Source organism: Etheostoma spectabile, chromosome 13, assembly GCF_008692095.1.
Source record: "Etheostoma spectabile isolate EspeVRDwgs_2016 chromosome 13, UIUC_Espe_1.0, whole genome shotgun sequence".
In the NCBI taxonomy this organism is placed as follows: domain Eukaryota; kingdom Metazoa; phylum Chordata; class Actinopteri; order Perciformes; family Percidae; genus Etheostoma; species Etheostoma spectabile.
Genome location: NC_045745.1, coordinates 12452210 through 12469239, shown reverse-complemented (window position 1 = coordinate 12469239; position 17030 = coordinate 12452210). Strand labels below are relative to the sequence as shown.

General features: G+C 38.9%; 1 protein-coding gene and 1 long non-coding RNA gene across 3 annotated transcripts in view; one reads left to right on the top strand and one right to left on the bottom strand.

Moving 5' to 3' along the window:
- Positions 1–11836, top strand: part of LOC116700735 (uncharacterized) — an 18086-nt gene extending 6250 nt beyond the window's left edge. Inside the window, exons 2-3 of the long non-coding RNA XR_004334719.1 lie at positions 11321–11324; positions 11772–11836. This is a non-coding gene — a long non-coding RNA (uncharacterized LOC116700735). The remainder of the gene's footprint in view (positions 1–11320; positions 11325–11771) is intronic.
- Positions 8366–17030, bottom strand: part of tecta (tectorin alpha) — a 25914-nt gene continuing 17249 nt past the window's right edge. The window contains exons 17-24 of one of the 2 annotated variants that reach the window (XM_032534158.1): positions 15473–15583; positions 13413–13615; positions 12575–12738; positions 12211–12459; positions 11059–11221; positions 10891–10975; positions 10549–10668; positions 8366–9054 (exon numbers count right to left, since the gene is read on the bottom strand). In XM_032534158.1, coding sequence (XP_032390049.1) covers positions 8954–9054; positions 10549–10668; positions 10891–10975; positions 11059–11221; positions 12211–12459; positions 12575–12738; positions 13413–13615; positions 15473–15583 — 1196 coding nt within the window. In that variant the 3' untranslated portion in view covers positions 8366–8953. Of the gene's footprint in view, positions 9055–10548; positions 10669–10890; positions 10976–11058; positions 11222–12210; positions 12460–12574; positions 12739–13412; positions 13616–15472; positions 15584–17030 lie in introns of those variants that run through there. The other variant, XR_004334718.1, reaches the window with a different exon arrangement.

Below are 17030 nucleotides of genomic sequence, written 5' to 3'. Positions count from 1 at the left end.
TAAAATATCAGTCAAAAGTGTCAGTGCAAGTCCGGGTGTGAATGTATGTATGAATGTGTGTGTGTGTGTATGTATATATGTTTGTATGTGTGTGTGTGTATGTATGTGTGTGTGTGTATGTGTGTATGTGTGTATGTGTGTATATATGCATGTATGTGTGTATGTCTGTATGCATGCATGTATGTGTGTATGTATGTATGTATGTATGTATGTGTGTGTGTATGTATGTATTGTCGTATTATATTGTTATACTTGATGATTTAATCTTTTTGGAACTCTTAACAGTAATTTAACCATCCAACAAGTTTAGAGGGGAAATATCTTTCCAATGGAACTTCTAACAACTGACAGACAGAGTTTTTAAGTAATTGTAATCTTTCATAGCTGTAAGGATATTAGTTTTTGAGTATTTTTACTCAGAAGGGTTTAAATATGTCTCTCGTTGTTTCCAGTGAAAAAGTTTAGAGTGGTCTTTTTGAGTTTTGCATTGTATCTAGCTGTGTATTTTGACTAAACCCATTCTGTAGTGAATATTATTTTGTATTTATTCTTCTGCAATATTTCCCAATTACTCAAACTTACAACCATAGACTTAATCGAATGAGCTCTATAATTTAGTGCCGAGGGCACAAGTGTAAGGTTTGAGTTCACTCACTTCCAGTCAGCATGTATTACATTAAATAACATGTCATTTAGCTGACGCTTTTATCCAACGCGACTTACAATTGCTATATATCAGAGGTTGCAGGCCTCTGGTGCAAGTAGGGGTGAAGTGTCTTGCTCAGGGACACATTGGTGTATGCATTGCAGTGGGAATCGAACCCATATCTCCCACACCATGTGGTGAGGGAGAAACAGAATAAGAAGCAACAAAACGGCAGAAATAACTATCACAGTTCCCAGGTTTCTATGATACCACTCAACATTCAACAATATTCACGTTTTATTGACAAGGTGGCGTTAAGAACAAGGTGCAATGAGCCAGTATTGTGTGCTATTATTGGGGAAGAAATGTAGTAATTTTTGCCTGTTAGATTATGAAATGAAACCTATGTGTGGGTGGTTTAAAAAGAAGGTAGAACAAACATAATGTGTTAGCAGAAAATTAAAGCTCCAGTCAGCTTTATTCCACCGCCCAAAATCCTCAGCCCCGAGCACAGAGACGTGCTGACCTTGCTCTTTAGACTGTGGTTCTGACTTGACAGAGAAACAGCTCTGAGTCTGATAAGAAGCTTGATAGCTGGCCTTGTAAACCTTTACATGTTCTTACAAATCACTGAGTCTAGTGCTTTCAGAATCACACACCATAGCTGATGAATCCGGTGTAAAACCACACAATATGTCTCATAATTAAACAAAACTAAGGCTCTTCAGTCTGTTGGATGGAATGAATAACATAAAGGTGTACTCCCTTGGGTGTAGAAATGTGCGCATTAAAACGTAAGGTGATTTATTTTACATTTTAATATTTATTGTATAAAAATGGGTCATTTTGGTTTGATGCGTGGGCTTGTGATCAATAACATTAGGATCTATCCTCTGGAGATTGTGACTGTAAACATGAAATATTATGGCAATCTCAACAGTAACTGACTACTACATGCAATCTCATTCACACCCTGCTGCCACACCATGGAAAACAAATAGTGTTTACAGTGCGTCAGTGAGAGAACACTCAAATAGTACTCATGTACTGTACATGCAAACCCAACAAGAACACTGAGTGAAGGAATCACTTTGCACAAACCTTATAATTAACCACCCAAACGCATTAAAGAAGACACATTCTACGCATGACAGATTCATCAAATCAGGAATGACTTGTCCAAGAGCATGCAGTTGTTGCATTGAGGTGGGGAGCTGCTGACGAATCTTGACTTTTAATCTGCTCAACCTTACATGCTTTCATTTATAGGGAGGCTGACAATGATCAGTCAGGAGTTGGTTATTCGTCCCTAGTTTCGCATTACCAGGCTTTCCTCCCTCCACAGCCTTGCGTAAGAGGGTCTGCAGCCTTCTGAAGGAACTTGTTTTGGTGGAGCACGTGTACGTTCAAAGGTCATTTTAGTCATGCAACAGACAACTCAGATTGGACAGATAGTCTAGCTGTCAGTTAACCAGAGTCCTCATACATCGACCGGAGTTTAAAATTACAACAGGTGACGGACATCGGGCTGAAAAGAGTGACATCGGGCGTAATTTCCGACGGCACTTGAGTAATCCAGGAAGTGGAACGTCGGGGATAGACTAATTTGAGATCTGTGCATCACCGGCCTACCACATCAGCTTAATGTCAGCATGCTAGTATTGCCACAATGATGTTAACATGCTGATGTTTAGCAGTTGTAATGTCACCATTTTAGATTAGCGTGGTAGCATGCTAACATTTGCCAATAACAACTAAACACACAGTACAGTTGAAGCATCACCAGTGTTCTTACAATTCATCCTGAGGGGAACATGCATGTCTGAACCAAGTTTTATTGCAATCCATTCAATAGTTGTTGGGATATTTCCCTGAAAACCAAAAAAGGCAACTTTATAGTGGCACTAGGGGAAGTCAGTGGCTCATCAAAGTAATTTGGATTTTTCTCTGCAGACCATGACTGCCCGTAGTGCAGAATTTCCAACGTGTCCAATGTTAGCGCCTGCCAGTGGTCAAATAAAAAGACACTGTGGCAGACAGCAACACAGACTGTTGCTTCTCTATTTAGAATGAAAGGCACAACAAAACAGCAAAACAAAAACTTAAATCGCCATAATAATTTCATTGATGCTATAATTACATACAAATTCTGCACATGGAGCTTTAATTTTTAATGAAGGATATCCATGTAAAATGTGCTAAACCCATTCATTCTCCCAGAGGGTGAACCCCTTACAGTTTAGACACCCGAAATGTCAACTAATATTTCAAGGGTAACAAACCCAATTGATTTTTTAAAAGCCCTCTGTGGCCTTTTGTTTCAACACCTTTATTGAAAACAATATTTATTAAATCATTAACCGTTAATATGTGATACCGTTGAATGTGTGAAAACTGACATTTTGAGGGTAATAAAACTTGATGCAAGAGGTATGATCAACATAACAGCCATTTGACACGCTATCATCAGAACTGTTGTTAATATTCACCTCTGAAAGCCATGTTATGTAACAAGACAAGAGTGCATGAAAGCAATACATTTTAATAATCTCACTAAAAGAAAATCATTGTGAAAGCACTCTGCCAACTAATTAAAACTTCAAATGACAAAGCTGCGCCTTTCATTCCAACATGCAAGCATGTACTTCCACTTTTCTCCTCCACCCCCAGGCTTGGTCTGTATTCTGCACACATGCACGTCAGGGAAGGAATACCTTTAGCACTACTCACGTTTGAGCAAACCCAGGACATCTTTTCTATAAACTTCACTTAACCAAAGCTTTACAGTGAGTCACTCAGCTGTCTCAACAGGGAGCAGTGAATCAAGCACAATCAAAATACCAACGTGAAGCATGTTGCATAAAAGATGCACGGAAATGACATCTAATAAAAGTAATGATTTTCTATGACCTAATAAAAGCCTTCCACACTGTTGCAGTGTACTATAAATATACTGTAACAATTATTAACAATTATGTAAGTGAAAGAAATATTTAGGATGTGTGATTAGTGACAATGACTAACAGATATATAAAACAGAGACTGATTTGTATGCATGCTTACACATGCACATCCACCCATAAATACACACCTACAGTCTTATGTAACCATACACAACATTCTCCACATTTACCTCAAAGGGAGGAAAATGAGGACAAGGGACAGCATACCAACATGTCAACTGAACACGGTTGAAGAGCATGTAGCCTTTATATGATCATGACTGAATGTTAGTTTTAACAGTTTAGTCAAACAGCATATGAGTGTGTCTTCTGCTTCCCTAGAGGATACAGTTACAAGGACAGCACTCCAAATGAATTATTTTTTATTGCTACTGAACTGACACTTTGGGCAGTGCCTTTCCTCAGCGTGTGAATACAGTAGGCAATTACAAACTAAAGTCCACACAGGTGGGTTTAATTATATACAGCACAGGTGGAGTTAATCATCCACAGCTTCTCTAAAGGAACAGCGTTACATAAAGACCTGCTGCTGATTACAACTAACTACTATGCATCTACTCTGGAGTCCTATCAGTAAGATTTACTTTCAGTGTTTGCTGGGTCAACCTGCCCTCTGCCTACGTGTCATCATACGATTCATATGATAGCTTATGAAAAGTTATGCACATTTCTTCCATGGGTTAACTTACAAATGTCCCACAAAACGAGTGAACAGTGCGCCTGCCAAGCCTTCTGCAGTGCAGAACGTGTTCAAGCCACACAACTATAGGTTAAGGAAGAGAGTATGGTTTGGGTTTAAATGATTATGTTTGTTAGTTGTGTATGTGACGTTAGTAAAGTGGCTATATGCCTATAGGTTAAAACGTTGACTTTTGGTTTCACACAGGTAGGATTAGGCATCGAGAACCGGTGCCAACTCGGAATCGTTTAAAATATCACGATTCAAGTGGATTTAAAAAAATGTTTTTTTATATTGGAATCGTTTGGGAATAATCGTTTCCTAATTGAACACGTGCACATTTTGGTTTCCGTAGCGGCCGCCGTACTTCCATGTTGCACCCATAGAGCACAGTAAGTGGTGTTCTAAAGGGTGGCTTTATTTCACTTTCAAAAAGCCCAAAAACTTAAATAAAATAAAATAAAATAAAATATTGATAAGAAGCGGAATTGAAAGGAAGAATCGGATTTGGAATCAGAATTGTTCTAATCAGATTGATGCCCAACCCTACACACAGGACACAAACAGCGGTCTCCTGGAGGAAAGTCCTGTCTGATGTTCATTCCATATTCAGGTATTAAAGGTCACTGCTAGTTGATGGATGACTACCGTGTACATAAATGCTTCAAAGGAATTTTTCAGCACAGAAAGAATTTACTTGAATAGATTTTGCAACTTTTAAGTAACTGAACACAATCAAAAGGTGTGGACTGAAGGAGACTAATCATTTGATTGGAATTTAGTTTTGCTAGGAGGCATAGTTCCAGGTTTACCCACCTTCTGAATCACTGCATGAAATACAGAAACTGATACAATTGGAAAGGTTTTTCTGCTGGCTCATGTAAGTACTAACACTGTCTTCAAAGGTGGACTATAGCTAAGTATATTTACTTAAGTACTGTACTTAAGGACAATTTTAAGGTACTTGTAATTTACTGTACTTTACATGAGTAATTCCACATTTCAGAGGCAAATATTGTAACTTTTTACTACGGATTTATTTGCAAAGCTTTAGTTACTTTGTGGATTTAGATTGATAAATATAATCAAATAATACATGATTATGTAATATAGATAAACTACCCAGCAGTATAGAAAGGTGTTAAAATGATCTTTACCTTTGCCAGCTGCAACACTAAAGTAATGCCCACATTAACCCTCTGAGGACATAAGACGCACCATGAGTCCAAGCTGTGTTTGACATCACTCCTACACAAAAAGCAAATTGCAAAATCAAAGTTTTGACATGTATTTACTATTTTATTCATATATTACACTACTTTGGTGAACCGAAGTCTTTTGTTAACTAATTTCAAGCACCAAAACAAAAGTGTAGGTATGTTTTCACAAGTGATTAGAGAAATACTTCTGCCCTAGGGCCAAATTATCTCTTTACACATTGCTCTGGAACAATTTTGGGCGTCACAAGTGGTGTAGTCTACGTGATACGCAGGTATACGCAGTATAACAACTAAGAAAGCTCTGGGATTTCCATATACCCAGTTTAAATTGTGCAATTAAATGGAACAACATACTTTCCATTATATTTTTGATATATTTTCAATTGGCATTTGTGTTTTCCTTTGCATAGGCTAAATAAAGAGATTTCCACCGTAAATGAGTGTATTTAAGTGTATCCGAATACAGGAAAATGAAGTCTTTGACGTTCATAATTTTCCCTGGGGGAGAACACCCAGACCCCATATGTCCATTCTGGTCCATATATTTATATAGTACAATATATCCGCTAAAATCCACCTAAACTACACCATTTGGCTTCACTTTGCAGAACGCTGGGTTTGTTCTGAACATTTTGATATGAAACACATGGGGATCAGTTATGTGGAAATATCCATAAAAGGAAAATACAAAAATATATCTAAACTACCCTCAGAAGGTTAATGCATCAATAATTATAATCCAACGATATAATCTATATTATCAAAAAATGGGCCATTCTGCACTTTGGTACTTACTTTTTTACTTTCACTTAAGTGACGTTTGGAATCTTTATTTGTAACAGAGAATTTCTCCACGGTCTTGCTATTTTTACTTAAGTAAAAGATCTGAGTTCTTCTTCTCCCACTGTCTGTCACGTCTGCATGCTCCACATCAAATAAACTTGACTCACACCGACTTTGAGAACTTAATTTATTAAAAGTTGGGTGGCTCCGCTCTCAAAACTAAAACATATTTTGGGTAATGTTTTTGAACATAAAAAAAGATACTGATTATTAAAAAAAAAAGAAGTCATGGCATAAACCACCAAACTGACAGACAAGGACTGTACATTTGTACATAGAAGGTAGCAAAACAGGCCGACCTATGGAAAACTGCTACTTATTCTATAACTAGTAATTTGACTTGGCTTCAGTGAGGAACACTGAAGGGTTACACATGATGTGTGGTGACATATATTGACAATAAACACCCATAAGGTGCCAAATAGAAAACATTGACAAGGGATCATACTTGGAGAACCTTACTCTATTGACAGCTTAACAATATGTCTTCACACGTCCACCCTAAAAGGCAAAATGTTGTTCAGAATCAATACGTCAGAGCCAACAGTCAATATTTTTTGGCAGGAGTGTTACAACACTATAACTGATTAATATTTTAATGGCTAACAAATTGCATTTCTTACAGCCGCAACACAACCTGGGCACTATTCTACTGTTTGACATTATTTAACATTTGAGTTAAAAATACTCCTGTTGAGGTGCTCTCCTCACACACTTCATTCAAAAAACTCCACCTTGACATCTGTGTAGTCTCATTACCTGATCCGTAGGCTCTACACTGCCACAAGCTGATGTAGATTTTGTTGATTTGAAATGTTAAACACTGTCACTTAGTTGGTCTGGACATCAAACGAGAAGTTCATATGTCTGGTTAACGCTAGCCAGTAGATCCCCTGGCCAAATGACTTTTATTCCACTATCAGAGCCCATGTACACCTGGTATTAATTTATATTATCTGGATAAGAAAAACATGTACTTGCAGAGTGAATCGTTAAAGATACAAACTCTATCATCTCTGTTAGGGAGCTGGGCCATGAGCAGACACAATGTGCTGTAAGAAGGAACATAAACCAAACCATGTAGATTAACTGATATTTTTGGCTGTTCTCACCGCTATTGACAATGATAATCTATGCAGGATATGTGCAGTCCTGCTGCTTTTAGGACTGGGTGTGATCATTGTTTACTTTATCGATTTATCTGATAATTATTTTCTTGAGGCAGAAAATTATCAAAACTGAAGCTGGGACAAGCTGGAAGTAGACACTGTTTGGCCTTCTTGGTTAAAGAATGACATGAATGGATTAATCGGTTACCATTTCTGTTAATCTAGCAATCATTTAAACGACTAATTGTTTCATACAGCTGCTCTAACTGGAAGTCTCCAGATGTTCCGGTTGAGGCCTCTTGTGGACTTGATTAATTGTGGCTGTGGAGAGCTAGACCCTCACAGTCACAGATGTTTTCTGACAAGTCCCCCATCCGCTGACCTTATTTTACCGTATTGAGATCCAATCACAGTGTGCGCAGAAGCAAAAGGACGAGAATGTTTATTAATATCAGGTGTAATTGCAAATGTCAGTATCCAGATAATGCCACTCTGATTCCTAGACATTATGTCCATTACGCAACTATTTATTAGCTGGAACTATTTCGTGATTTACTTTCAGTTCCAATGCAGAATGTGTTCATAGCATTGTAAAGTAAAGGTGTGGAGGTCGGGACATTGGATGTTTTTCCCTTCAAAACCATTGTCTTTGGTTCACTCCCATATTCACCTCCGCCATGGAGGTTAGGGTATGGCTTCACTTCAGTTTGTCTGTTTTTTTTGTTTGTTTGATTGTTTGTCTATCCGCAAGACTTTTTCGTGAAATTTGTTGGAAGGGTGTAGCATGGGCGAAACAAGAACCCATTACATTTGGGAGCAGACCCGAGTCATGGGGCAGACACACAAATTACTGTGCAGTGTCATTTTTGTTAACTTTGCAAGATAGGAGGTTTGTGCTGCATTCATGTGGTGTTGGAATAATAAGAAAAATGTGTTTTATGTAACATTTCCACAGCAAAATATTGAGATAGGGCACTGAGATTGGCAGACATCTGCGCTCTCTGAGTGCAATGTATGGCATAAGAACATGTCAAACTTTGGCGCCATCTGGTGGTAGTATAAAAAAGACACTGTGGCAGACTGTAATTCATTCATTTTTCTTCAAACAAAAGCCATCAGAATAATTTGAAATATGTTATAATTACATTTAAAAAAAATCTACACATAGTGGCTTTAAGTACATGATAATACACAATGTGTCCTGATATATTATGGATTTGGTGGAGGTGGAGAATAACAGTAGGGAAGTTGGGGTGAAACTTGTCTACATGGCTGGAAAGCTGGCTTACTTTTTTTGTGTAGTGACCTTCAGTTGCATCACGATTATGTGGCCTCAGACGATTCTGAATGCCCAGTGTATTCTGTCTAGATTTTCGGACTGGAGCACACAGCTGATCTACTGGCTAATCAACGCTGATAAACTTTGTGCATCTTCAAGTCTTTTCTGTGTTTTGTTCTTTTTTCATTTGTTGTCTCCCTTTGTTGGCAGGGTGTTAGGAGAGGAGAGTGTGAATACGAGCCGGGAACATGGAGATCACAGTGCTGACGCTCAGCAGAGACACCGCAGGTGTGAGGTTACAGCTCGAGCTCGCAGCTGGGAAAAGAAGAAAAGCATTAGTTATACTCAGTGGCGCTTTTTATTGTGTTACAGATTTTTTTGGGAATATAATTTATATATATATATATAATCATTGTGTTGTTTGTTTATAGTTTTTTTTTTTAAGTTTATGTATTTTGTATGGATTCATTTTTGATTATGTGTTTGTTTTATAATTGTTTTGGATGCTAATGTTTTTTGTTTGAGAATATTTGTAGCTATTTCTGTTTTTCATTGTATTATAGACACAGATATGTACACACACATACAGTATATATTTACAGTATATACTGTATATATAAACCCAAAATACATGTTATTCATGTTTAATCGTGTTTAATCTCAGCAAAGCAAAAACTGCAGATTTAGTGTACACATTTACATCAGATATTCGGATGGAAAGACAGAACTTTTTTTATTATTATTATTATTATCATGATTACATTTTATTTTTTTGGGCTTCAGCACTTCTATGCAACTCAAGTTGAGATACAAACAATTATTTTAATGCAAAATGCAATGTAAATAGTATTCCATTAAAACATGTCAAAACAAATAACATTAGTAGTTGATCGAGGCTTGATATCAGTCACAACATAGATGATGTAGTCAGGGATAAAAACTGAAAATATAGATATAATAGATTAAACTTGTATGTCTTTTTAAAATTTAATATTTATTTGCATGTTGTCATGCAGATCACATACTGCAGGCGGTTAATGACAAGTTAAACCTATGACACTATGATTAATTTATTTAGACCAATGTGTTTTTATGTTATTGTATAAAGCATGTAAGCCGTAAATGGCAAAAATAATTATGTTTACAGACATAAGCATGACAATGACATGCGCAAAGAGGATTAGTATCGCCACTATTTAGCATCTGGCAGCTTTCCTACCTGAGTTAAAGTGTATGTAAATTAACTCTCCCTTATGTAACCAAACCCAAACTGAACAGTACTGTGACTGAGAAATAGCCGGCACCAGAGGCCACGCACACTATGGCAAGCGCTGAGGTAAATGAGATAAACCACAAAGGCTAATTTCTTGATCCTATCTCTATCAAAGTAGGGTTACTTCAGCTATCCAGGTCATGTGTAGTGACGCAGGTAGCAGGTTCTCAACGCTTCATTTCTGCATCAAATGTCCAGCTTGTGTTACTTATTAACGTCAGGGAAAGTTGTATTACCTGCCGCCCGTGAAATTTCTAGAGCTATCTAGGCTGAGACAAGCAAGGCTTATTGTAAAATTGGGGAAGATGAAAATGTGAAGAACGGTTACTACAGACTCTACCACAAGTAGTGATGAATTTAATCATCATTTCTGAAAAGCCCTTCTAACGCAGTTTTTTGCAGCGTTCTTTTTAATCCCGTCATTGTGGGTTTAATGTGAATTTAACCTCTGTATTGTGCGTGCCAACATGACATTGAACACCTTTGACATACTTCAGTGTGTGTGTTTTGTGAGTACATGTGCGTCTGGTGCTTACTCCGGCAGCTTTTCCCATCTCTTTGCAGCATCCCAGTCACACAGCTGCAGACCGGTCCGGCCGTCTTACTGGTGCAGATCTGCTCACAGCCTCCGTTTTCCTCCTCACACCAGTCTAATTCTAAAGGGAAACTTTACAGGTGAGTCATGCAAATCCTGGAAAAGCTTTGGAACTTGATTAAATAGCTGTGGACAGCTTTGTTCCAGTCTTTGAAATCCTTCCTTAAAGATATCAGAAATGTAATTAGGAGCTGTTTTGCCTTGAATTTCCACCCATTAAAGAGGTTAAATCAAGCAAAGTGTAGTTAGTTGGCTCTTAACACCTGGATCGGCCCTTACTTACCTCTCCTTCTAATGGGTCCCACAGTCAGTATGTGCTCTTTATGGTCACTCTCCTCCGAGTACATTCTTCTCTTATGTGGACAGTTCTGGATGCACAGTACACATACATTAATACAGCAGGCATTGTTATATCAGCACTTTTACTTTGAAGATGTCAAGATGTCCTCACCACTTTGCAGGCGTTTGTTTCCGAGTCGCACAGGGTGACGTCACAGTGGAGGTGGACCTCCTCATAGTCCCCGATGAACTTAAAGACGGTAACGTGGAAGCGACAGGTGAGTGACACACCGTTCTCTGCCATGCCGATGGTGTTGTCTTTAATGTTTGGACACCTGGAGAGGGATGGATGTTAACTGTTACCAAGCAGAGGTTCTTGCTTATCAGGTGTTTGGTTCGCTTTATTTTAGACAAAACAAGCTATTTAAAAAAAGCAATGTTCGGCTCTGGGAAATTTCAAAAAGCAGTTTTCACTACTTTCTAATATTTTAAAGGCTAACCAAAGTAAAAAAAAAACGTAGGGCTGCACAAAATGCTGCACGTGTATGGAAATCACCAAAATCACAGATGGGCACAATATTTATTAAATATGTGTCAAGCCATTCTGAATGACGTATTGTGGTACTGCAGACGACCCGGCCTACAAATCCTATCCTGCAGACTAAAAAACATCTTTGTTTGGTACAGATCCTCGCAGAAATCACACAGAAATCCCACTTTAATCATTCAAATTTGAATATTTTTTGAATGAAAATGAGAAAAAGGATACAAAAATGATCATTCCCTCCGATATTGTGAATCACATCGCAATCGCAATATCAGCCAAAAATATTTGCAATTGGATATTTTCCTTCATATTGTGCAGCCCTAAAAAAATCAACAGAGTAAAGGTGCAGTAAGTGATTCTGCGCAAAGTTTGTTGATATTTGAACTCAACTGCCAAACAAATATTACATTACATGTCCTTTAGATGACGCTTTAATTCAAAGCAACTTCCAGTTAAGTGCTTTCAACCCTGAAGGTGCAAACTAGGACAACTAGTAGTAAATACAAGTACACGTATTGAAAACAGAATTTTGTTTTAGCGCACACAGTAAACAAAGAACTGGGTGACCATGAGAAGTTATTCACTGAAGATTAAATTCACTTACTATACCTTTAATAAATAATACGAATAATCGTAAATTGCAGCAGTGCTGTGCTTGTGATGCTAACATTGTGTGTCTGTGTGTGTGTGTGTGTGTGTGTGTGTGTGTGTGTGTGTGTGTGTGTGTGTGTGTGTGTGTGTGTGTGTGTGTGTGTGCGTGTGTGTGTCCAAACCTACCCTCTCTCTATGATGATGTAGCGGAGTCGGTCATTGCTGTAGCGGGACGGCGTGGCCCAGCACATGTTTACTATGAGGATGAGCTGGTTTTCATCTGCCCCTTCCACAAAGACACCCACGAAGAGGATGTCTCGCGTGCTCAGCACCACCTCCCCCTCCCTGTACGGGTTCCTGTATGAGGAGTTCTTATATAGAGCCATCTTGGTGATGAAGTTTCCTTCCTGGGTCGGTAAGGTGAGGTTTATCACACTGGAGGGCGGTGGAGGAATGTAGTCAGTTGGTATGTGTAGATGTAGCGTTTTCGTTTTTTAATTGAAGTAAACTTATTATTCTACAGCTAATGTCTACGTGTGCTCTATCTGACCTGAGCATGGGCTTGAGGACAGTCTCCAGGGAGATCTTCAGGTCCAGTTCGTAGGCGCAGGAGAACTCCACGTTGATGGTCTTGTCTCTGGTGATGATGTTCCCGGTGTTGTTCACACTCTCTATCCACACAGTGTTTTTATACATGATGTGTGTGCTGTTCGACTGGCATTGAGACATATTTAGGAGAGTCACCGTCAAGAGACAGAGAACCAAATGCTTGACAACAGTTGAAACATGAGAGACGCTACAACATCATTGCCTGGGATATCCCCCTTTCTGGTCTACATATCCCTGCCTCTGCTGAATTATTTTTGATCATCGGTGGGAACTAAATGTATCCTCACCTCAAAGTGATCAATGTAACTTCACCAACAGACCCAATAATAACAAGTAAACTAAGTAAAGTACTGTAACTTGAATAGTGCTACAGGCAGCACCAGGGGACCTTTCAAAGGACCTTTCAGGGGCCATGGATGGTGGTTGAGTTTAGCCAGAAAAAGTGAGCATCATGAGAAGTGTACAGTTAAGTTTAGGAAAAAGGTCCTGGTGTGGATTAAAACACTCCTGAGTAACAAAAAAATGTTTTCTTGGGTATTTTGTTTTCACCGTTGTTGAAAGCGGTTTATTTTATGTTGAGATCACATGCTTTTTCATTTTGAGATTATTTTCCATAAAAAATATTGAAGTGTTTTTGATAAATAATTGTTATGGCGTTGCTGGCCCGAGTGTCACTATCCATGGTACTGAAAGGGGGATTTCATTGTTGCATCCCCTACTTTTTTCACAAATTGCACCCTGCCGAGGTGCTGTAAGATTAGGAATGAATGGAAACGGACCTGTACGATGGAGCCACAGTGTCCCTTGGTGTTGTTGATGCGAAAGGAGATGCGGTCCTCTCCCTCGATACCGGCGCAGTGCTCGTCGTTGACCCGGACGTCCTCTCGTTCAAAGCCCAGCTGGAAGAGCTTACACTTGGAAATGGAGACCTCCATCTGGGCATGCTTACAGTTCACCTCCGCCTGGATGATGTCATCATCACCTGCCAAACACACAGACAGACATCAGATACTGTACATAGCAGTGGGAGACCAATAGCATTACTTCTGGAAAGTGTGGCCCATCATGCTGTAAATATGTTGCCTAACCCCTATTTTCCATTGGGCGCGTCTGCACTGCGGCCCGGGCGCATCACGACCTCCGTCAACGCTTGATATTCCACCAGCTGCACCACAGCGCGTCCCAGAAGCGTCTGTGAAGTGGCTCTCCGCTCCGCTAAAGATACGCATCCCGGTCTATTTCCACATGAGCCGCGGGCCGTGCGAACAGCCGGACAAGAAGTCAAACAGCGAGGGCATCCTGTCAGTTTACTAAACCCCCCCAACTCCAATGTCGTTTACAATGACATGATCTTGGAGATGGAAAAACCCTAATAAGACATCACAGATGTTTTTTTAACGACAACACCAGAAAAAAGAAGGCGTGGAGTTTAATTACAGGAGTTCTAGGAGTGGAAGGTAGATACTAGCTTAAGACACACGTGATTGTTCTGTAAAGTAGTTTATAGAGACAATGAAATCTGGGCAGGCAAGACGCTCTGCTTCCGAGACGCTCCCGGTGTGGTATGGCGCATGGCGGAGGACCGTACAAAACCGGAACGCATCACAGACGCTCCCAGTGAAAAATCTAGGTTAAGGCTTATTTTCCTTTACACTGAACATTACATTCTGAAGGAAAGGGTTTATTAGTACACACATGCAGTACATATTAACTACAAAATAACAGTTTAAAATAACAGTCTAATGCTGACTTATTTAGGAAAGGATGATTACATTATTTGCAGAAGTGTGGTGAGAAATTTTAAACGTTGCAAAGACATTTTTCACATGGCCATGTATTTGCAAAATAAATACAGCAGTAATTTTCATAATAGAGATCGACTGCAACGTTGACATGGCAGATATTATTGGCCGGTTTTATCTTTTCACAGACTGGTATATGTATTGTATATGTAGGAATTTTAGTTCAGATTATTGTGTTTTGCAACCGTAAATTGTCAGATTTAGTAAATAACTTTAATAACCAAATTGAAGGGCTTCTTATCAAAAATGCTATAATTGTAAATTAAAAAATGAATATTGATCGATTTTAGCTCTAAAGAATAAATAACAGAAATGTCTCTATTTGACAGTTTAGAATATTATACTGTAAGGCAGCTTGATGCTTTAACACACATTACCTGCTCACAGGCATGCAGCATGAAAAGAATAAAAAATTAAATCCTCTTAATGCTTCAGTGCTTAATTTTAAAACAAGATAACCAAACACAACAATTACTGAAAACACAGTCAAACCCCATTAAACACAATCTTCTATGATCATACTTACAAAACAGTTTACATATTTGGAATGTTATGAACCAAGAAGATTCCCATTGAAGCCAGGTATAGTATTACATTTTGTTTTTTTTGGCTGCAAAGGAAGTTATATTTATATTATATTATATTATAAGGAGGTTATATTTGGACTAGCAAACGCAAAAAAACAAACATGTTAATGAGCATTAGAGGTAGCGTTACACTGACGTAGGAAGATTAAGACCTGTTTAAAATGATTTAAGACCAAGAACACAATACGTCAGCAAAGACTTTTTACGCCCCCGTGGAAACCCTGATCCTGGGACAGGATTAAGAGTTCAGTACGTAGAGCGGTGGCCCATATATAGAGGTTTACTCCTCGAGGAAGCGGACCCAGGTTTGACTCTGACCTGCGGTGTGTCATTCCCCCTCTCTCTCCCCTTTCATTTCTTCAGCTGTCCTGTCATTAAAAGCCTAAAATGACCCAAAAATTATCTTTTAAAAGAAAAAGCAGAGATGCATGATATTGTTGAAGCACTCACCTCCAGTGCTGGTGGGCAACTCCGGACAGCCACACAAGTCACCTCCGTTCTCCAGCTCACAGGTGAAGTTTGTGCAGATCTCTCCTGCACAGGGGTCGTAGATCCATTCTGCTAAAGACAGGTCCCCACACAATGTTAGCTGTCACACAAACTGCTGGCTTAAAGCTGTAGTTTCTCTGTCCCCCATGATGAATTCATTGCATCACACATGACGCAAGCCTCCGGTAAGCACCACTCCGGCAAGCACCACTCCCACCCCTCCTCCACACAGTTACTTGTAGCCAAGGAGGACACGGAGGATTAAAAAGACACGATGGACTCTTCAGAAGAAATCATTATTTTCACTTAAGTTTTAGTGTGGAAGTTGACGGAAGACACAATTTTCTAAACTTAGCCGTAGCCATTATTATCACATGGTCAGTCCATACCAGACCTTTGTAATCACTTCACAAGTTGTTGACTCTTTAAATGTCTGTGAGTGATTATTTTATACATGTGAGATATATGTGTGTTTGTTTTGGTTATAGTTGTCTAAGCAACTGGATGCCTAAAATTTCCCTTGGGATGAATAAAGTATCTCTCTATCTCTCTCTCTCCTCCCCCCCCCCCCCCCCTTTCTCTCTCTCTGCTTCTCTCTCTCTCTCTCTATCTATCTATCTATCTATCTATCTATCTATCTATCTATCTTTCTCTCTCTATCTATTGAGAAATACGGAGAGAGTTTTTGTGAAGCTGGATGTCCTAACAGGCTTTGTATCAACTCATTTGTAAATGGCTTGAATGTAATGGACGTTCGTTATTATAAAAAAGCTACGCGCTAAAGTTTTAGGTACACATGCATATTCAGTGTAGTGACTCAACCAGCCAAACAATGGCTGATGGAAACTGGGTGGAATTTCTGGGCTTAACTTCAATTGGGGCTTAACTTCAATTGGGGATGGGGATGACACGTCCCACTCAGTGTGCCCCACAACCTTTACAGTTTCAGTTTGATTTTCTCACTCTCTCTAAACAGTGTCCTCTTAGGGTCCAGCCACCAAAATCCGACAGGAGACAACATAGGATTGATTAAAACATGTATCTATCTGATCTAGGGGTGCAAGGATAACATTGATTTAGATCGATATAAGTAAATTGATTCAATTCAATGATCCACAATCCAATATTAGTGAACCTTTTTCTTTTTTATGAAAGAATAGTTTGTTTTCAATTTAAATGTCCATAAGGGCTCAGTAATGAAATTGTCAAATCAAATTTGAGTTGCTTTTTTGTTCCAACAAATGTATAGTAACTGTCTTGAATGGGCATATGATAAAGTCTTATATCAATCGCAGGCCCCTGAATTGAATCAAAATCGTCTCTTGATAGACTTGAAATTATTAGCAAATATCGTATCTTTGTCCAAAGAAATCAATATAATATTGTATTGTTATAAAACTAGTGATTTACACCCCTAATCTGATCTGCATCTCATCTGAGTCACCTTCGAAAAACTTTACAGGCAGCAGAAAGAGAGACATGCTTTGCCATGTTTGTGTGTGTGTGTGTGTGTGTGTGT